General features: G+C 48.6%; 1 protein-coding gene and 1 long non-coding RNA gene across 2 annotated transcripts in view; one reads left to right on the top strand and one right to left on the bottom strand.

Moving 5' to 3' along the window:
- LOC126516017 (uncharacterized) overlaps positions 1-22317 on the top strand; it is a 64986-nt gene that overhangs the window by 26043 nt on the left and 16626 nt on the right. The gene's annotated exons all lie outside the window — the stretch shown is intronic.
- Galnt17 (polypeptide N-acetylgalactosaminyltransferase 17) overlaps positions 6207-22317 on the bottom strand; it is a 419016-nt gene continuing 402905 nt past the window's right edge. The window contains exons 10-11 of the mRNA XM_050166139.1: positions 8907-9074; positions 6207-7716 (exon numbers count right to left, since the gene is read on the bottom strand). Of these exons, the coding sequence (XP_050022096.1) occupies positions 7588-7716; positions 8907-9074 (297 nt within the window). The 3' untranslated portion in view covers positions 6207-7587. The remainder of the gene's footprint in view (positions 7717-8906; positions 9075-22317) is intronic.

Genomic DNA, 22317 nt, shown 5'->3' with positions numbered 1-22317 from the left:
CACACACACACACACACACACACACACACACACACACACAGGCTTGCTCTATAGCCCAGGCTGCCCTGGAGCTCACTATGTAGCTCAGGCTGGACTTTTACTTTTGATACTAACTTCTTCACCCTTCTGAGTGCTGAGATTCCAGGTGGATCTCACCACATCTGGCCTGCTTTGGCCTCAGTGAATAGTTATTACTGACAAATTGAGGAGGCCTTGGTACTACAGAGGACTGGGCAGTGAGAAGAGGCCCTTGTCAGCTTCCTGACAGGACAAGACTTTCTGCTCTAAAGTAACCTGTCTCCAGAATATGACAGGCTGGCCATGGACAGGTGAACAGTCACACACAGGGAACATATATTAGTCTTGTCAACTTGACAGGGTCGATAATCACTATAGAAACAGACCTCTGAGGAAACATCACTATAGAAACATCTCTGAGGAAGTTGTCTGATTGGGTTAACTGAGGGAGGAAGACCCACCCCTAACTGTGAGTGGCACCATCCCATGGGATGGGGTCCTGGAGACAATATAAAGGAGAAAGCGAACCCCAGCATCCATCTTTCTCTGCTTCCTGACTGCAGATGCTATATGACCAGCTGCCTTAAATACCAGCTGCCAACCATCCCATGAGGGACTGTATCCTCTCAAACTGAGAGCCGCGGCAAACCCTCATATCCTTAAACTGCTTTAATCGGGCATGTTGTCACAGCAACAAGGAGAAAAGCCAATACAGGGTGGGTAGTTAGATGATATTTTGATCCTGCGGCAATAGGAACCCTTGATAATTTATTAAGGACAGTGGTAACAAGAGTCTGGGAAGGCAGTCTCCTGGGTTCAGAAAACACCTGCAGTACCCACATTTCCCCTCTGGCTTCTTCTTCTACTCCTTGGCATTCTCTGCTTGAGAAATGAGCATTGGGAGCCACTGTCAACTGAAAGCAGGGGCGTCAAGCTGGGAGTGCTATCTATGTGCAAGACCCATCAATTGGCCTTTTGAGGGGCAAGAGTAAGAGAATCTGCTGATGTTGAATGCTTAGATTGATTTCCCCCTCCTCCTTCCTGACCCATGCCAACCCTGAAATAGAAACTTTAAGTAATTGTACTCTCAAGTATGAGTTCTAAAGATTTTAGCATTTAAACTTTTTAATTACATATATATGTCAGGGGCTATGTTCACATGAGTGCAGTGCCTCCAGGGGCCGAAAGAGGGCATTAGATTCCCTGGAATTGGTTGTCATGAAGTGATTGATGATTGGTGATTGGTGTGGGTGCTGGGAACTGAACTCATGTATTCTAGAAGAACAGCAATGAGCTCTTAACCACTGAACCATCTCTCCAGCCCCTCAGATATGAGTTACAAAAGGCAGAGATATTGACATCTGTTCGTTATCACAACTTGCAAATTAAAATACATTTTACTGTGATTTTATCCTTCCCACCTGCCCCCTTTTCCTTTCCCCCTTTCTGCCCTTTCTTTCACTTTTAATTAAGATTGTACACGTGTGTGTGTGTGTGTGTGTGTGGTGTAGTCAGGTGCATATATGTCCACATATTAATGCATGTGTAAGTGGCACCCAGATTAACCCTTGCTGTAGTTCCTCAGGTATTGTCCACTATGGTTTTGAGGCAATCCCCTCATTGACCTGGTACTTGTTGAAAAGGCCAGGTTGGCAGCCAACAACCCTCAGGGAACCTTTTCTCTCTTCCCCAGTGCGGAATTACAAGAACAAATTACTATGCGTGCTGATTTCTGTTTGTTTTGCTGAGATGGTGCTTGACTATGTATATTTGGCTGGTCTGGAACTTAACTATGCAGACAAGTCTGACTTGGACTTACAGAGATTCATCTTCCTCTGCCTATGAGTGCTGGGTTTAAAGGTGGGCACCATCATGCCCAGGTATGCCTAGGTTTGTATTTAAAATAATAGGGTCTAAAGGGATGGTTCCATGGTTAAGGGAGTTTGGTACTCTGGCACAGGACCTGAGTTCGGTTCCCAGCACCCACGTTGGATGACTCACAACCACCTGCAACAACCAGTTTCAGGGACCCTGATGCCTCTGGCTGTTGCAAGCACCTGTAGTCACATGCTCATACCCACACACCAATGCATGCACACACATACAGGGGTTTATCTTAAACGTTTAACAATTTTTATTTTATATATGTGAATGTTTTGCCTGCAGATATGTCTGTGCACTGTATACATACAACACCACAGAGGCTGGGAACAGTTTTGGATCCCCTAGAACTAGAGTCACGGTTGGTTGTGAGCTACCACGTGGGTGCTGCGAATTGAAACCTCTGTAAGAGTAGCAAGTTGTCTTAATTGCTGAACCATCTCTCCAGTCCCTTAAACATTTTATCAGTTAACATCTCTGTGTGTGTGTGTGTGTATGTGTGTTTTGTACATGTCTTTTTTAGCTTTCTTTGTTGTTGTTCAAAACAGGGTTTCTCTGTGTAGCCCAGCCTGCCCCTGGAACTTGCTCTGTAGACCAAGCTATCTTCATCTGCCTCCGCCTCCCAGGTACTGGGACTAATGGCTTGCACCACCACTGCCCGGCTTTAATTTCTAGAAGAAACTGCGCAAAGCTCCCCCACAGGAGACGTGATTAAATACACTTGTCAAATGGCATTGAAGTGGTGTTACAGAATGAAAAATTTCCCGTCGGCCCCTAACTCAGATCTAGAAGTTACAGGATCAATGAAAAAGCAGTTTTCAAAGGAGGAAAGGAGAAGCCAGCAGAATGGGAGCTGGTGATTTGGAGCCCAGATCAGAACGGGAGGCTGGCCGTGAGCAGGCTCTGGGCACCTGGCTACCTCAGCAGGCTCTAACAGCCCTGGCCCCAGCCAGCTGTCATTTAGTTCAAGAAAGGTGCATGGCGTAGAAACTGGGGACAGCGAGTACTTGCACAGTCTTAGCAGCGTGGCCTGGCCTTGTGGGGCTCACTTTGTAAAACAGGAATTTTTTCAAGTATAGCGGGAAATGTAGCAGGTGAACGAAGATGGCTTAGAAATCACAGTAGATGGCAAGATGACCGCCAGTTTCCACGCTGCTGCGTCCGCCTTTTCTACTTCTCCTCTCCCTCCCCTCCCCTTCCCTCCTCTATCCTCCCCTCCCTTTCCTCCCCTCTCCTCTCCCCTCCCCTCCCCTCTCCTCTTTCTTCTCTCTGTTCCCTTCTCTTTCCATCTCTCATCCTCCTTCCCTTCCTCCCTCCCTCCCTTTTATTGTTTCTCCTCCATGGCCTTTGAAACTTGGTCTCCCCGCTGGCCTAGCACTAACAATATATCTGGCCTCAAACTCGCGGCTTACCTCCTGCCTCAGCCTCCTGACCGCTGGGGTTACAGATCTATGTCACCATGCCCAGCTTCATGTTGTCCCTTTTCTAGGCCCCAGAGTTAAGCACAGCCATAATGAAGACATTTGCGACATAACACACAGATTCAAAGGCACAGGCTTTGACAGCTTGGGCATTTCTCAGAAGTACTTTTTATGAGATTAAGGGATCAACTGGAGGAAAGAGAACGGGTCTGTGTGTGTGTGTGTGTGTGTGTGTGTGTGTGTGTGTGTGTGTGTGTATGGTCAGTGTGGGGAGGAAGAAGGGGGACAGTGAAAGGGATTTAGAGCCCAACACCTCCTGCCATAGCCACCTCTGAGGCCAAGATGGGGTGACAGTAAGAAACCCATATGCTATGTCTCTGACTATGCCATGCACAAGTTTTTGGTGGAAGACCACATGCTCTCTTTGAGCTGAATGCTTAGAGCTTGCTGCTCTGCTGTTATCGGGCAAAATGGCGTCACTGGGACATTCCCACAATCCCAAAGGATTTGGGATCAAAGATTCACCCAACTTTCCTTTTTTACAACAAAGCACCTGATTAAAAGCAATGTTGGCTCATGGTTTGAGAAGGGGTATAGTCCATTATGGTAGAAAAGGGATGGCTGCAGGATTGTGAGCCATCTGGGCATATTGTATCTACAGTCTAGAAGCAGAGTGTTGATGGGAGGTCTGTACCAGAAGAGTGGCTGGGCTAGCTGGGTGTGGTGGCTCGCGCCTTAAATCCCAGCCTTTGGGAGGCTGAGGCAGGAGGGTCTGAGTTCAAGGCCAGCCTGGTCTACACAGAGAAGCTCAGTCAGGAGGGGGGGGGAATCACAGGGCTGGGGAGATAGCTAATGCAGTACAGGGTTCCCCAAAAGCCATGCAAAACTGGTTGTGGTAACACATGTCTGTAATCCCAGCACTCTATAGTAAGCCGGGAAGAAGAGGCAAAAGAGTTCCCACAAGTTCACACACCAGGTATTCTGGCATATGAACAGCACACTGCCTCAAGCATGGTAGAAGGGTCAGGTCTAACACTCAGACTGTCCTCTGACCTTTGCACAGTCACACACACCAGTGAGAACAAAAGCCCTCAAAGCCTGTCCCCAGTGGCTCATATCCTTTGGCAAGGTCTTAGTTCCTGAGGTTTAAGAACCTTCTGCGGACCAAGTGTTCAAACCCATGACCCTCTGGGGGACATTTCCCATTCAAATCCACTTCAGCCGATCTTTCTGTTCTCTCCCCCCTTTTCCGGCTTCACCAATTTCTCTTTTCTCCCTTGACCTCCAGCTGCTTGCAACCTGTGTCATTGGACAGAACCACAGGATGACCTGGCTGCTGACCCCAGGCTTTGGGAGGAAGTTGATGACATAGTGCTTATGAGAATGGCCATCCTGGCTCCTGGACTCTGGGACCAAAGACCACTGCTCAGATTTAAAGCCTGGGTGCTGATGCCCATAGGGGATTCACCTCCCAGGAGACCAACCCCAGCATTCACCACCACACGGCAACCCTGCCCCATGCTTCACGGCACTGAAGTTCCAAGACACCAGCCGTTCTTCCCCACACGGATGCTGCCTCAGGAGGTTTTATACAGTAGTCCAGTGAAGCTTGCATGGTCTCTGGCCTGCCAACTGTCTCCTCCCCTTCTCCATCGCTCCCCAAACCCAAAGTTCTCAAGCTGTTTGCCCTTCAGTTACCCCGAGATAAGGGTACTTAAGGTGACAGTTGAGGATAAACATTCCCCATAAGTATACAGTCTGAGCCCAGTTCTCAAAGAACACACTAGGAATATGGTAACTGATACCTATGTTTACCGCTACATCCATCTCTCTCTCCCTTTCCTTCTCCCTCTCCCTCTCTCTGTTTCTCTACATTAACAAAGATGGTCCTTCCTGGTTTCTTCCTACAAAAGAGTCATGACATGGGACCCACCATTTCCATAACAAGACATCTTGTGGGATTCAGCTTCTCTATGAACGCCTGGGAGGCGCTGTGTGCACCAAGGACGGTGGAAGTTGCTGGAGGCAATAGAAGGGGAAGGTGAGGTGGCCAGGCCAGGTGTGCAGAGCCAGACTCAAGGCCTTCTGAACAACTTGACCTCGTAACCTGAGGTCAGCAGGGTTAAATAGTCAAGTTCTATGCAGGTTTAAATAGATGTTGGAGGAGTAGGCAGGCTTTGTCTCAAACCTAACTGTGAGGATGTTTGTTTATCTTTAGTAAGACCAAACTCAGACAGGCAGGTTGGAGACGTGACTAGTTTCAGTTGTCAACTTGACACATCCTGGGAAGACAGTCTCAGTAGGGATTGTCTATACTGCATTGCACGGTGGGAAGGTCTGTGAGGATTGTCTTAAGGTAATTGATGTGGAAAGACCCAGCCCACTGTGGGCAGCATCATTCCCTAGGCAGGGGGTCCTGAACTACATAACAGCAGAGAAACTGTGTTTAGCACAATTTAACACACCTACATTCCTTTCTCTCTGATTTTGACTGGGCATAAAGGTGACTAGCTGCTGCAGATTCCTGCTTTGATTGCCCTGCAATGACGGATTGTAACCTGGAATTGTGAGCCATTTATGCATTTCCTCCCTGAATGTACTTTTTGTCAGAGGATGTCAACCCTGGTCTATAGAGCATGGCTTTGTCTTAAACCAAACTTAACTGCCTCTAAGCCAAAGAAACACTCTATGTCTCAGAAATTCTCCTGCGGTCACTGGGTATGGGAAGAATGAAGCCTAAGTGTTGGGGATATGTAGTTTGAGGGTAGAGTGCTTGAGTTGGATGTGATCCACAATTGCAAAATAATGACAAAAGCAAACACCGATATGAAAACCAAAAGGCAGGTGAGGCTGACGTATGCATTGTGGGATTGCTAACACATTTATTTCACAAGGAGGGGAGATGGGTTGAGGAATGATCCCCAATAGAGATACCACCAAATGAGACACTGGATCCCATACTGGGCACCTACAGGATTTGGCTCTGGGCAGGAGTTGGCCAAGGGCAGTAGTGGATGGGGGTGGGGATTCAGAGAAGGGGTACCCTAGCAGGCAAGACCCAGCAGCGTCCTCTGGGCCAGTGACCCAGAGACATGGGACCACCCACCCTGTACTTCTAGGCATCCTCGTCCCCATCCAGTCAGCAATGAAGCCACAAGCCCAAGACCACACCGCTACTTCTGCGCTAGCACACTCACGCGCTCAGGCACACCAACACGGCACCCAGTCACACGCATCGCCCAGGCAGGCACGCACTCTCGCTTTCCCGCGCATGCAGACGCATCCATATATTAACTCTGATTTATAAGTGCACCCTAACCAGAGGGCAATCGGAAAGCAGCCATCACTCTTACAAGAGGAGACTGCTGCTTCTGTCCCCCATCAGCCAGCAGAGCGTGGGGTGATAGGAGCTGAGGGCTAAGCATCACGGAGGGTCCTGTACCCTTTGCTAGGCTGACTCTTCAGCCCTTCTGTCCTGCACGGAGGACTCTTGCTGCTCCCTGAAACCAGGACACCTTGGCCCTGGCTGTACTGACTAGGTACTGGGAACATCTTGCATGCTTAGTCGATTTGGCTCCCTCTAGACGCAGGCAGGTGCTGTTCATATTTGGGGCTCCAGGTGATGGAGACAGGGAGCCTCAAGAGGAACCCAGAGGGGTTCAGAACGCTTGTCCCAACGCCATCTTGCTGGGATGGTCTGGGTGGTGGCTGCCTTGGCATACAACCGGGTTTCTGGGCCAAAAGTGTCCTCAGCAGAAATGAAGTCTCAGGGTCTCATTGCCTCCTTCTCCAAGAGGGAGCTAGGATGCTGTCAAAGCCCCAATGCCCACCTCCCATTTCTTGGAGGGCCAGGGTGAGTTTCACAAGCAGCTGCAGCAAAGAATGAGATGAGAGAGATGGAGAGGGAGAAGGAGAGAGAGAGAGAGAGAGAGAGAGAGAGAGAGAGAGAGAGAGAGACCCTGCCAGACCCAGCTGCTGGCGCTGGGTGGGAGATGATATGGCAGAGAGAGAAGAGCAGTCTCGCCCCTTGGTATGCAGCAGATGCAGCTCCTGGTCTCCCAGACAAGAGTGAGGGGAGATCTTTGAAGCGTACAGGCTGAATGCCTGAGAGGGACTGAGCATCTTTATCCAGGGCTGTCCTGAAGGAGCCCTGGGAGGTCCGCTGAGCACTGTCTGGGCGCCTGCTGTCTCTCCACCATGAGGCTGGTTCTGAGGATCGCCAGGCCCTGTCCTGGCTCTGGGCTCCAGGTGCCCTCGTCCCTTCCATCTACTTGACGGAGTTCTTGATTGTCCACCTCTGTCCCGTACAGCTTCGGAGGATGAGGTCAATGCCGGCCAAGCCCCGGTTCTCCACCTCCAGGCAGCGCCCCGTGCCCTTATTCATTATGGCTCCATTCTGGAAGGAAAGAAAAGAAAGAAACAAGTGGGGGGGAGAGAGAGAGTCAGACAGAGCTTTTACCATCATAGCACCTGTATTTGGGACTTCTTGTCAGGGAACAAACTCCACCCACATTCTCCCACAGTGGAAGGGAACATGGGAGCCACTGTGTTCGAGTGGCTAAACCAGGTGGGGGAAACTGGTAGTGACTGAGGCAGGATAGAGATATCCTGAGGTCGGGATGGGGAGAGAGCTTGCCACGCCTCATGACTGGAAGTCCATCTTGGAAGAGAAGAGCTAACCCCTTCAGACTGTCTTCTGGCAGCTGTGTGTGTGTGTGTGTGTGTGTGTGTGTACTGTGTGTATGCACGTGCACATGTTTGCCATGCAGGCATGGAGAACTGAGTTTGATTTTCAAAACCTACATTAAAAAGCTATGCATAGCGATGTGTATCTGTAATCTCAGTTCTGGGGAGGCTGAAGCAGGAAGATTCCTGGAGCTCACTGGCTAGCAAGGCTCGCCTACTTGGCAAGTTCCAAGCAGGTAAGAGCGCTGTCTCAAAAACAAATACAAAACAAAACCCACTAGGGTCGGGGTTGGAGGGGCTGGAGAAAAGGCTCTTAACAGCACTTGCTGCTCTTCCAGAGGATCCAAGTTCAGTTCTCAGCCCACTCTATGGGCAGCTCCCACCATCTGTAGTAACTTCTGCTCCAGAGGATCTGGCGCCTCCTTGTGGCCTCTATGAACAGGCACTCATGTGCAGACACACATAATTGAAAATAAAATAAAATCTTAAAAATATCTAGGTAGTAGGTAGCTGAAGGTTCCCCTCTGACCCCCATAAGTATGTATATATGTATGCATACCTGCATACATGGGAGTGTGTACATACACAGAAATTTCCAAAGCTATCTGAGAGCTGACTTTCTCAACCTTGCTTGAGAGTGCATAGCAGCATTCAGGAATCCTCTCTATGGGTTTACCCAAAGCAGCCCCAACACTGGCAATGGAATCAGACAGGCTACTTCTCACAGAAACCCTTCCTCCAGTGGTCCTGGAAACGAGTCTGCGAGCTTGGTCCAGGACTGGCAGAGCTGACTCCCCAGTGGCATGGTGTGGGGAGCCTTGGGGACACAGCACCATTACCCCTTCCCCTGTGGTTGGTAGGATCTTGCTCCTCCCTCAGCCCCGCCCCCAGAGAGCTCACCTGAATGAAGTTCCACCTCTTGTACAAGCTGCTCTTGACCTTGTCACAGTCCAGGAGCTGTGGCAGCCGGCTCTTGGAGTTGTCCACCAGGCAGCGGGTGTCAGGGAGGAGTGTGGTGGTCCCTAGAGCACCCAAGTGCAGGAAGCCTTCCTTGGTGTAGCGGGCAAGCTGTGGAGGAGGGAGAGTAGCAAGAGAGAGGGAAAGGGTGAGGCCCTAAGAGGCACCATAGCTCAGGTCCCCAGCTTTACCTCAACTTTCTGTCCATTCCACAGTTGCCCCCGAATGCCTAACACACAGGACAGCCTGCTCTAGGAGAACCATGAGCTAGCTGCGCCCGGACACTGATACACCACATCACAACTCCTCCCTCCCTGGCCCTATAGCTCAGCAGAAGTGACTGTTTAGACTTCTGGAAAACCCCTGAACCTTCTACAGAGCCTGGGAGTTTCTGCTTAGGAATCAGCCAAGACGATAGTAGGAGAGACGTGGGTAAATATCGAACGGCAAGTTGACAGGATCTAGAATCATCCAGAATCCAAACCTCTGCGCATGCCCTTAAAGTTTTCTCTGGGAGTGATCTGAGGTGGGAAGGCCCACCTTAAATGTGAGTGGCACCGTTCTCAGACCGGGATCCTGAGCTGAAGAAAAAGGAGAAAGTGAGCCGAGCCCCAGCATCCATCTTCCTCTGCTTCCTGACTCCGGATTCCGTGTGACCCCTTGTTGTTACACCGTTGCCAGCATGGCTGTCCCTTAGGCTGGGGGCCCCAATTAGCCCTTTCTTCCTTATGTTTTGTGGTCAGGCGTTTTTGTCACAGCAGTGAGTGAAGGGACCAGACCCGAGGGCTGTGCGCAGAAGCGGGAGTGAATCTTCTCAGGTGCTGAGATTTCCCTGAGAGGGTTCTCATCTCTCGGTGAATGCTACTCAGAAACCCTTGGCTCTGATCCCCAAAGGGAGCCTTGCCGCTCCCCTCGCACAGGCAATAGCGAGCTTATTAAGTGTCCTTGAGAGAGATGCTATGAATGTGTGCTCTACACGCAAATTAGTTCCAAATCAGAGTAATTGTTCGCGGCAAAGTGGTGGGAAACTCAGAAGCCCTCCCCTCCCCTCCCCAAACAACATTGCCCCGAGTAGGTTTCAATTCACCCAAATGCATATTGATGAATGACAGCGGGCCGCCTTTATGTTCCAGGGAAAGATATACACAGCTGCTTATTGAAATTATGAATCAATCTATTATCCAGCCGGCAAATGAGCAGCGCTAAGAACATTAATTAACTGAGCATATCTGTGACCCAGATGTTTAAAGAGCAGCGCTTAATGCGGCTCGGAGTGAGAGGTTCCCTTCTGAAGACTGCTAGGGTATGACGGACAGACCCAGTGTACTGAAACCGGTGAAAATCAGATACTAGTCCAAGCCATGCTGGCCCCAGAGAGGGCAGGCAAGGGGGCCGTGTTCTAGTTTCCTTTCTGCTGCCGTGGGAAAAAAAAAATCTGATCAAAAGCTACTTAGGGAGCCAGGCTGTGGTGGTACCTCCTCTTTAATCAGGAGGCAGAGGCAGGTGGATCGCATTGAGTTCGAGGCCAGCCTGGTCTATAAAGCAAGTTCCAGGACAGTTAAGACGTTACACAGAGAAATCCTGTCGTGGAAAAAAAAAAAAAAAAAAAACCAAAAAAGAAAGAAGAGGGGGAAAACAACACGGGGAAGACAGAGTTTATTTCATCTTATACTTCCAGGTTATAGTTCATCCCTGAGGGGAGTAAGGCAAAAACTCAAGCAAGAACTTGAAGCAGAAACCATGGAAGAACGCTGCTTTCTGGACGGCTCATAGGTCTGTGCTCAGTTCAGGGCCACCTGCCCAGGGAATGGAGCCGCCCACAGTGGGCTGGGCCCTCCTGCATCCATTAGCAGTCTCCCACAGACACACCCACAAGCCAATGAAATATGTGCAGCCCCCCCAAATGAGACTGCCTTTTCAGGCGATTCTAGGCTGTGCCAAGTAGACAGCTAAGGACAGAGGAGCTCTTGGTGGGATTTTCACATTGATATACAGAGGTTCTGCTGGGTTCGTTACCCAGAATGCTTTCATGGCCTGAAAGATGGTAGATGTTACGGATTTGAGTGAAATGGACTCAGGGGGTTCATGTTTTGGTCTCCCATTGGTGATGCCATTTTTGGAGCCTGTCAAACATTTAGGGGGTAGGGGCATTGCCAGAGGAAGGAAGTGGGTCACCAGGGGACATCTTTGCAGATCTGTTATCCCTGACTGCTTGCTACCTAATGCTGGGTCATGGTCAGTCATGACGTAGACTGGTCTCCACATGTGCCATCTGCCAGGATGTGAATTGCCCCACCACACTTCTCCCGTGGTGATGCCCTAAGACCCTCTGAAACCATGAGTCAAAACGAATCTGTCTACTACCGCGTTTGTGGCTGGTATTTTTGTAGCAGAGATGAGAAAAGGAAGTGATGCCATCAGACCCATTGTTTGTCTACTTTTCTGTTGCAAGGTAGGAGAGTAGGGGACCCAGGACCCACTGTCAAAGTCTGCTCTGTCTCAGGCCTGGGTGGGCGCTATCTTGGTGTAGTCTGCCTACTGCGGTGGCTTCTAACCTACACCCCTCATGCTGTGGTTCCCTGCCTCCAAGATATCACTTCAGGTATTTCCGTGCTTGGACAGAACACTCCTTGGCTTACCTCCAGAATGTTCCGGCTTCATGTTCCCAAGCCAAGCCCCCTGTGTGGTTCTCTCTCTTCCTCCGTGACTCCTCTCATTGTTCCAGTCACAACTCATTGGATGCGCATGGATTCAAGCACCCTGGTCCCTCTTTCTCAGATGTGATTAAACCACAGCCTTTTGCCTTCACTTACCACTCAATGGCATTTGGGTTGTTTCCTCTCTGGGCATTATGACTCTCTCTGGCATGGAATGTCAGTGTGTGTGTGTGTGTGTGTGTGTGTTTGGGTGTGTGTGTGTGTAGTCTTTACATGTTGTGTACTAATTCTCTCTAAACTGAAAACATCCCTTCCTCCCAAGGAAGCATCTTAAAACTCAGGAACAAAACAAAATGGAAATTCCAGGAAGCTCCCGAAACTCAGGAGACTCCAAAGCGGGACGGGGAGATGATACGAACAGTAACAGACGATGGAGAAGAAGGCCTGTAACCAGCTGATCTGCCTGTTTGTTGGACACGGTGACTTCATGAGCCATCACACAAACAGGTGGGTGGGTGTTTTGCTGGCAGTACCCACTCATCAGCAACTCTGCAGTCACCCCCAAAGATTCACTGGCTCACCGAGAGTTTCTTTGGTTTCTTGTCACCCCTATCGGGGGTGGGTAGAGTCTGCTCACGTCTCCCCAGTAAGACACAGGCCACAGATGTTCCCTTTTCTCAGGTGTATAGCAATAGTTGGAATTGCTCATTTGAGGTCATATGGCAACTGTGTGGAATCTCAATCACTGTCTAAATTGTCTCCCAAAGCAACGACACACCACTTTACACTCCCATTAACATACTGGGGTACACATTTCCCACATGCTGACCCCATCTTGTGACTGCCTGCTTTGATTTTTATTTTAGCCATCCTAGAGAGCAAGAATTGGCCGTTGTGGGTTTTATTTGCATTTCTCTGGTAATTTGCAGTGTTAAACATCATATTGGCTGTTTCATATATTCTTCGGGAAAATGCCCACTGAGGACCTTCGTTTGCTGTAAAAACGAGTTGCCTGAGTTGTGTTTCTTCGTGTGCGTGTGTATTTGCTGCATGTAGGCGCGGAGGTCAAAGGACAAACAGGTTTTCTACTCCAACATGTGGGTCCTGGGAATGAATACAATTAGCCAGACTTGGAAGCAAGCGTCTTCACCCGCAGAGCCATCCTGCAGGCCTTGCCTTGCCTTTTTCTCTTCCTCCTTCCTTCCCCCTCTCCCCTCCTGTCTTCTTTCCTTTTCTTCCATGCGATGCAAAAATTCCTCACACATCTGGACACTCGAGCTTTTTCAGATGACGGAACACTGAACACTTCCCTCCGTCCTGTGAGTTTCTCACTGTATTGACAGTGTCCTTTGAAGCAGGGTGTCTTTAATTTTGGTAATAATGTTTGTTCTCTCTGTTTGTTTGCACTTTTGATGTATCTAAGAAACCATCGACAATGCCAAGGTCAGGAGCATTTATCCCTCCCTGTGTTTTCTATGGCTTTCATCATTTTTGCTCTTATATTTAGTTAGGCCTTTGATCCATTTTGAGCTCTTTTCCCAGATGATCTAAGGGAAGCGTCCAAATCCGCTCTTTCTCATGTGTGTGTCTAGTTGTCTCAGTGCCATTTGTTCAAAAGACTCTCATGTCACCCCTGTCACAAGTCAGTTGCCTGTGAATGTAAGGATTTACTTAGGGGCTTTCAATGCCATTCCATTGATCTCTGGGTCTTTCTTCCATCATAGCCACCTCTGTGTGTACGTGTGTGTGTGTTCATTGTGTGTGTTCATACGTGTGTGTTATGTGCGTATGCATGAATGTTTTTGCATGTATAGGGTGTGTTTGAAGGTATGTGTACACATGTGGGGGACTGATGTTGACATTAGGCATCTGTCTTGATTGCATTTTGTTTTAATCATTGAGGCAGGGTCTGTCAGTCAAAACGGATGTGGCTACTCTCACGAGCTCGCCTGCCTTGAGGATCTGCTTGTCTCTGCCTTCTGAGGCTGGAGTTACAAATGGATCACCATGTCGACTTGGCATTTTTTTTCTGCGGTTCTGGGAGCCTGACCTCCTGTCTCCACATTTGTACAGAAAGCCCTCTAACCTCTGGCCCACTTCTCTGGCCCTCAGGGCGTGGATTGCCACAGCTCTGGAGTGAGTTCAGAACTGGAGTGCATGTTTTAAATTTAATTCCTTGCAATCAGCACTGTTTTGTCTATGCTGCATCCCCTATGTTTTCAAATCAATTTTAGAACTGCAGTTTCAATTTCTGGGAAAAAATAAGGTAGGTAGAATTCTGGCAGGATTGCATTGCACCTGGGCACCGACTTGGAGGAGGGGAGCCACTTTAAGAGTGTTTGTTCTTCTACTCCATGCTCCCAGATCTTTCCCCCTGGGGCTGTAATGCCGTTCTATGATGTTTTATATTTTTTCAGTGGATAGGTCTTGTGTGTCTTTGGTTGGATTTATTCTCAAGCATTTTGTCTTTTTTTTTTTTTAATGCTGCAGCAGCTAGTATTGTTCTTACTTATGTATCTATTAATTTAGCATTGTATTTAATCTTGGGTGGACAGGTGTGACTAGAAAACGTCAGAGGACAGCGTGCAGGGATCAGTTCTCTCCTTCCACCATGTGGGTCACGGGGATGGAACCCAGGTTGTTGGGTTTGGTGTAACCACCGTCACCTGCTGAACCATCTCGGTAGCCCTTGCTCTTCGTTGCTGTCCTTTTTCTACATTCCACTGCCAGAATTTTTACCATTCGTGCACAGCTGCTGTCTAGACAGCTTCTCTGAGCACAGTCAGGCCTCTGGGATTTCATGGCCACACCGAACAATGGGTTCTGCATGTTTCCTTAAGGACTGTTTTCTGAAGGCCATGGTCAGGCCCATGGAGCAGACCCATACAGACTTACATCCCAAATATGCCCGGGTCTCCGTCAGCTTCATCGTCATCCCATGACTCTGTTAGATGGCATCTCTTCCATACCTGCAGGGGACCCCATTGCCCTGCAGACTCCTGTCCCACAGCCTGGGCCCTGGGTGCCTATGTTTCCATTTGTTTTAGATGGTCTCTCCCGGTTCGTCGAAATCTGCCTCACTCACCCTCTCCCAGTCTCTCTGCTCTCGACCCCCTGGCCCCACTATGCAGACTGTGAGCCGTTCTCGACCAGTTCATGTTTCTACTCTAGCCACAGGTATAACCATATTGTCTCTGTGTGCATGCGTTCATGCGGGTGCACACATTTCTGTGCAGATGCACACGCACGTATGTGCACGTAGGTGTGGAGGTCAGGGGTCAGCCTGGGGTGTCATCCCTCAGGTGCCATGCACCTTACTTTCCGAGATTGGATTCTCACTTTCCCAGAACTCACGGAATAGGCAAGAATGACTGGCCAATGAACACCACGGCTCTCCCTGCATCCATCTCGCCAGTGCTGAAATTAAAACCATGAACCACCACACCTGGCTCTTTGGTGTGGGTGCTGGGGATTGAACTCAGGTGCTCTTCCTTGAGTGCCAATCACTTCAGTGATGAGGTCATCTCCCCAGCCCTGGTAGTTTTTAGGCTAACAACATCCTTCCCATTTTTTTAATACCATGAGGAACAAGAAAAGTATGTACAAAGAGCCAATGCTAGCTAAATACCTTTGAATGGGGTAGGATCACTCTAGATTTGCCTGCTGGGCCCAGGAGAAGAAATGAACACCATTATCCACAACCCTAATGCATGAGAAAAACCAAAACCTCTACCATCAAATACAATTAATTCTCATTTAGAGGGGAAAAGCATTTTCTAGTTGAGATGATCTAAGAGAGACTCACAACTATTAACCCAGATTTAGCAGCCTTGAGGGAGAGCTGAAATATTCAGGTTACAGCCAAATAAACAAAAATCTGACAATAATTGCTAAATGTCTCTGGAACGCATTGAAAAATCCATTAAATGGCCAGTAAAAACGTGGCTCGCAAAGCCTTGGCCATTAAGGGGCTCTCCTGTCACTTTAAAATCAGGCACAGTCAGCATGGAGAGCCAGGCTCAGCGAAGAATGAAGACTGTGTACCTTCTGTTCAGGAGATGGGGGTGTGTCCTGTTGATTCCAACCTGCTCCTTCAGCCGCTGTGTTGGCTTAGTGCTCACTTGAGATGCAATAAGAATGGTTTCTTACTACTGTGACTGTCTATCCTGAGTACAGAAATAGTTTTCTCCAGCACCAGTCTTTTTCTAACGTTTTAAGTAATGTGCATGTATATGTGCACCAAAGTGCAGTGCCCACAGAGGCCAGAAGGGGGCGTCGGATCCCCTGGAGGCCGAGTGATAAGCAACTGTGTACTGCCCAATATGGATGCTAGGAATTAAGATTGAGTCCTCTGCAAGAGCAGCAAGGACTCTTGTGAATGCTGAGGTGTCCCTCCAGAACTTCTGAGCTGCTCTAAAGAGGAAGTGGCGGGCTAGCAGTGGACAGGAAACTTCTACACTGGGCATTATTTACATTTGGGTTCAGCATAAAAACAATAATGCATACCATTGGAGAACCAGAGCCTTGCTTCTATTTCACTAAACACTTTGATTATTTTTAAAAAATATTTATTTGTTTATTATGTATACAATATTCTGTCTGTGTGTATGCCTGCAGGCCAGAAGAGGGCACCAGACCTCATTACAGATGGTTGTAAGCCACCATGTGGTTGCTGGGAATTGAACTCAGAACCTTTGGAAGAGCAGGCAATGCTCTTAACCTCTGAGCCATCTCTCCAGCCCAACACTTTGATTATTTCATCATTTAGTTATTGTCTTCATAGATGGCAGTGTGGCCTTACATGTTTGGTGTTTCCTAGCTCTGGAACATTCCCAGCAGCATGTGGACACTCCGAGTTTCTTGCTCTGTCCCAAAGTCCCCTGTGCAGGAGCTGATGTCCCATGTGCCTCACCAGCCCTGCAGGACAGCAGACTCCAATGACTCCCTCCCACTGGGCACTTACAGGCTGCATGTGTGGGCTGGCTGTGCATCAGGTCCCTCTGCCCCTGTTCTGATCCTACCAGATCTCTCTCTACTGCTACTGGATGTCTCTGGTTTTCATTTTTCATGTGCATGTGTGTATGCATGTTTACGGGCACATCTGTGTGTGCATGCATGTAGAGGCCAGGGAGTAATGCCGGGAGTCTTCCTCTATTGCCCTCCACTTCATACTGAGCAGGGTCTCTAACAAACCTATAGAGTTCACTGATTTGGCCAGCTGAGCTATCCACCTTGTCCCGGGGACCTATGTCTCTGTGTGCTGAATGCTCAGATTACAGGTAGCGGTCACGTTCCTCTTCCGATGGCCTCCTCTGGTGGGAGCCCATTGGCTGAAGTGACCAGCACCAACCTTTTTAGGACCCACCCCGATTTTCTGCAGACTTGAACCCTTTCCGTCTCAAATGAACAAGGTCTTTGGAAATTATCCTCACACAGATATGGGCATTGGTGACACAGGATCCTGGGATCCTACCAACTCGGGAATCTGAGTCAGGTTCAAGTTCAAGATGAGCCAAGGCTTTAATGAAGCCGTAGTAAACCTTATTTCAAGTGAAAAGGGAAGATGGAGATTGGAGGTGTGTTTCTGTGGTTATGGTACTTGCCTAGAATCCCCCAGTGAGCAGTTGGGGTTGGGACTCAGTGGCCATGGCACTACTTTAGAGTCAAAGGCAAGAGGAATCACCTGAAATTTGAGGCTGCATTGAAAGACCCTGTCTCAAACAAAACAAAACAAAAATTGAAACCAAAAAAAGTCAGTCAAGCAATAGCAACAACCAAAAAGATGAGTGGCAATTTTCCTTATTTGGCTGTTCATCCTGAGGTTTATAAGAAAATAACCGAAGCAATCCAGGGGGAGCAATCTGGTAAGCAGTGCCCCTCCATGGCCTTTGCATCAGCTCCTGCCTCCGGGTTTCTGCCTTGAGTACATTTTAGGGCTGGGGAGATGGCTCAGTTGGTGAAGTTCTTGCTTTGTGGGCATGAGGACCTGAATTCCATCCCCAGAATCCATGTACAAAAAAGCCAGGCCTGGTGGTAAACACTTGTAATCTTAGGGCTAGGGAAGTAGAGACAGGAGGATCCCTGGGGCTCCCTGGCCAGACAGCCTAGCATACTTGGTGAGCTCCAGGCCAGTGAGAAACCCAGTCCCCAAAACATAAGGTAGAAAGCATCCAAGGCTGATCTCTGGCCTCCACAAGCCTTCGCATGCATGTCCGTGCACACTCCAACACACCAACATGTAAATGCTCATATAGACACAGGAACACCACACACACACACACACACACACACACACACACACACACCACAAAGACTACATTTTATTTGGGAAAAAAAAACCTTTCAAGATGCAATTATATAAAACCGAGATAAGGTTATGCATTTTTAAAGATGAAGTTAATAGGTCTGGGGATATGGTTCAGTGGTTGTGCTTACAGAGAACCCAAGGACCTATGTTTGGTTCCCAGCAGCCATGTCAGGCCACTCACAACTGCCAGACTGCTTCAGGGTATCTGGCACCCCTTCTGGTCTCCAAAGGTATTGCACTCATTCACACACACACACACACACACACACACAATTAAAAAGAAATAAATCTTAAAAAATGAAGCAAGCATAAAGTGGGCATGTCCCAGGCAAAAGGGACATCTATTGTTACCAAATAGCAGAGGCATAGTCCTGGCATCCCAAGGCTACTTTCTGTGCAAAAGCATCTTTCCCTGGGAGCGTGCTTCACCATGCTCTCCACGTCTGTCTCCTTCTCTCAGCCCTCACAGGATTGAATTTGAAAGGCAACAGCCTTCTGGCTGTCATTCGCTTCTGCCTCTGCCTTCCCTGAGCTAATAGCTCACTGGGCCATGCCATTCCACCAGGGTGTGAATGTCTTATTGGCACAATGCATCATCATGACAAGGCATTTATATGATGCATCGCTTCCAAGATGAAGCCACTGAAGAGGGAGTCCAAGATCAGATTACATTTAATTAGGGGACAAAGAGAATTCTTAGGTGTCATTCCGGTGACAGATTAACTGAGAGAAGGAACGTGAGTGTCCCAGAAAAGAAGGGTTGAGAGAGTAAGGCACATCAACAGAGAGGACAGGAAAGGGGACAATGATGGACCTGGCCCTGAGAATGGCTGATTCCTATTGTCAGCTCAGTTGGATTAAGCAATGCCAAAGGGTCTGGCAATATGGCTCACTTAGTGGAGGTGTTTGCTGCCAAGCCTCGGGACTTGAGTTCGATTCCTGGAGTCCATGTGGAAGAGAGAATGACTCCTGTAGGTTTTCCTCTTACTCTGTGTATGAGTGCATAGGCATGAGTGTGCATGTGCACACACACAGTAAAAACAAACAAACAAACAAACAAACAAATAAATAAATGACTAGGGCATTAATGAGGAACACTTTTAGGTTTGTCTGGAAGGGCATGCCCAGGAAGGTTAACTGAGGAGAGAAAATTCACCATGTGGGCAGCAGCAACCCATAGGCTGGGGTCCCAGAGGAAATAAAAATGGAAAAAAAAAAGATAGTCAAACCTTGGAGATGCTTCACTTAGTAAACAGTTTGCCTTGCAAGCATGAGGACTAGAGTTTGATCCCCAGAACCCATGTAAAAAGTCTGTAATTCTCATGATGACGGGATGGGGTTTCTCCATATACATAAATACATGTATACAAATTCCCACTATCCCCACAAGTAGGAGAGGAAGGGGGGGAGAGAGAGAGAGAGAGAGAGAGAGAGAGAGAGAGAGAGAGAGAGAGAGAGAGAAGAGAGAAGAGAGAAGAGAGAAGAGAGAAGAGAGAAGAGAGAAGAGAGAAAGAGTGGTAATTCCCCTTCTTTTTTCCAGACCCACCAAGAAATGAACAAACACTCTTACATTCCTGCTGCCACCTCCCACAGCCCTTTCTGCCTCCATGCCTTCCTCATCATGATGGGTGGTACCCTTGAGCTGGAGTCAGAGTAAACCCCTCTTTCCATCTGACCAGAAAGTCGTCTCCTGCCCCTCACGCCCCAGAGCAGAGCTGGACACCCCTCAAAGAGGAACCAATTCCATGCAAGCTTGCTTTCAGAATGGCCAGTCTCTTACAGATGTCCAGTCTCTTATAGATGTCCAGTCTCTTTCAGAATGGCCAGTCTCTTTCAGAATGGCCAGTCTCCTTCAGAATGGCCAGTCTCTTACAGATGTCCAGTCTCTTATAGATGTCCAGTCTCTTTCAGAATGGCCAGTCTCTTTCAGAATGGCCAGTCTCCTTCAGAATGGCCAGTCTCTTACACATGTCCAGTCTCTTATAGATGTCCAGTCTCTTTCAGAATGGCCAGTCTCCTTCGACAGTGGGCAGTAGTGGATGGAGGGACTCACAATTAGTCAAAACGCTGAGAACGTGTGTCTCTGAGACTAAACCACCGATGAGACAGCTCTATCCCCCTCCCTCCAAAGTGGAGGAGGCAGAAAGAATGTACGAGAGCCAGAGGATGGGGAGGAGAGCTTAGAATGCTATCCCCTGGATATGACGTGGCTGTTGTACCCAAGATCTCCCAGCAGCTACCGTTGCCTACACAGGATCAAGCCAGTCTCAAATCCCACCAGGGATGGACATGCCCTGTCCGTGGGGCTTCTTCATAACCTTCTGTGATGTTTTCAGTTTCCATGCATTTGGGTGTGTAGGCAAATTCTGTGAACATCCTGGTTAAGCTGGAGGGATTTGAGAGAGCAACCTGCACACCCTAGGAGACTGAAGATCTGAGGTCCTGGGGGCAGTGACCTACCTCTCAGGGCAATTGGAGACTCTAACTGGGGAAGGAGGACTGGCTGGGCTGGAAGCAACAGAGAAGGGGCTAGGGAGATGGCCAAGTTGATCTGCTGTGCAGGCATAAGGACTTGAGTTCAATACCAGAACCTATTACTGTCATGTCAAGTAGCTCACAATCACCTGTTACTCTACTTCCAGGGGGGTCTAATGCCATTTTCTGACCTCTGTGAGACTGGATACACATGATGCATACACAGACAGACCTTCACACATATACAACATAAATAAATAAGATATATATATGTATATATTAAAATCTAGGTGCGATGATGCACACTTGTAATTCTAGTGTTGGGGAAGTGGAGATAGGAGCATCCCCAGGTCTCAACATCCAGGCAGCTTTGCCTACTGGGTGAACTCCAGGCCAGTGAGAGACCCTGTCTCAAAGGCAAGGTGGACAGCACCTTAGGAATGATACCAAAGTTGACCTCTGCTCTCTACAGGTATTTATTCACATGTATGCACACACACACACACTCACTCACACACACACACACACACACACACACACACACCAAGAGGGTACAAATGAATCCAACATCGTGGTCAGTTAGTACTCTTGTCAGGTTTTCCTGTGACCACCCTAGACATGAGCCTAGTCCTGGCATAAGGGTGGGATCTATGGCCTACTGCTATGACTTGAATCTGAAATGTCTCCAACATACTTGGTCCCCAGCACCCACATCAGGCAGTTCACAATCACCAGTAACTCCAGCTCCAGGGGATCTGACAGCCTCTTCTGGCCTGTGAGGGCACTGGCAGGCACACTCACAAACACATGTGTGCACACAGACGTGCACATAAATTTTTTAAAAATCTTTAAAAAAAAGCTGAGGCTCAAGAAAAAAATGCAAATTATTAATCAGACAAAAATGAGAGTCTTAATGAGCTTGTATCAGACACTTAGAGCAAGCAGGCACTCTGAGTGGCCAGGAACTACTTCCATCTTGTTGATAAACACATGCTGCAAGACAGGAAATTATCCTCCACGGTGCCCATTTTATCTCTGTTTAATTGCTGCTTGATAATAAATTACAACATAGAGTCCATTAATTAAGCTAACAATGACTGTGGAACGCCCGTCTTGTCTTCTGGGACTTGCCTGGGTCTGGAAGCATGATTCAGCCCCTGCCTATGGTATTTATGGGGCAGTGGAGAAAGATGCCAGTGTGCCTGGTAGGGAGAGAGGGAGCCCCTCGATCCGAGGGAACAGCTTTGAACAGGAAAGAGAGAACCTCAAGCTGGGAGCGGGGGCTCAGCCTGGTTGGCAGCTGGAGGACGGAGCCAAACACACACTCAGAGCTTGCAGGAGGAACTGCAAACACCGTTAGTCCTGCTTTCAAAATCAGTGCAGAGAAAGCAGCCGATGTTGTTAGGGGAGTTCACCCGAGAAGGGTGGGTTAGTGATGGCAGTGAGGAGCCTAAGTCTAGTGCTCTTCTGCAATCAAATAGGTGACGGGGACATCACGTTCACAGGTGGGATAGACGAAAGATGAAGTCTAGTTACTTCACAACAGAAGCCCTGGGACTGTACCCTGCCAGTCACCTTCTACAAGGAAGGAAAAGCGGTGCCCGGCTCCTCCGGCTCCTACTGAGGGAGGGGGGAGAATGTGGATGGCCAGTTCCACCTGGACGCATTCTTTCACTAGTAAGTATTTATTTATTGTTCTGTGGGGTGACGGGGGATGTGCACATGGGAATGGACTTTCCCATGGATGCCAGAGGAGGGTGATAGCTCCCTTGGAGCTGGAGCTGTGAGCTGGCACACACGGATGCTGGCAACCAAACGCCACAAAATCTGCTAGGAACCATGAGCCATCTCATGAGGTCCTGTTGTTTTGTTGTGGTGGTAGTCTTCCTATGTCACCCAGGCTGGCCTCATACTC

The sequence above is a fragment of the Alexandromys fortis genome, unplaced genomic scaffold (assembly GCF_014885135.2).
Source record: "Alexandromys fortis isolate MF-2015 unplaced genomic scaffold, M_Fortis_MF-2015_v1.1 scaffold_151, whole genome shotgun sequence".
Classification (NCBI taxonomy): Eukaryota; Metazoa; Chordata; class Mammalia; order Rodentia; family Cricetidae; genus Alexandromys; species Alexandromys fortis.
This window is presented reverse-complemented; position numbering and strand designations above follow the sequence as displayed.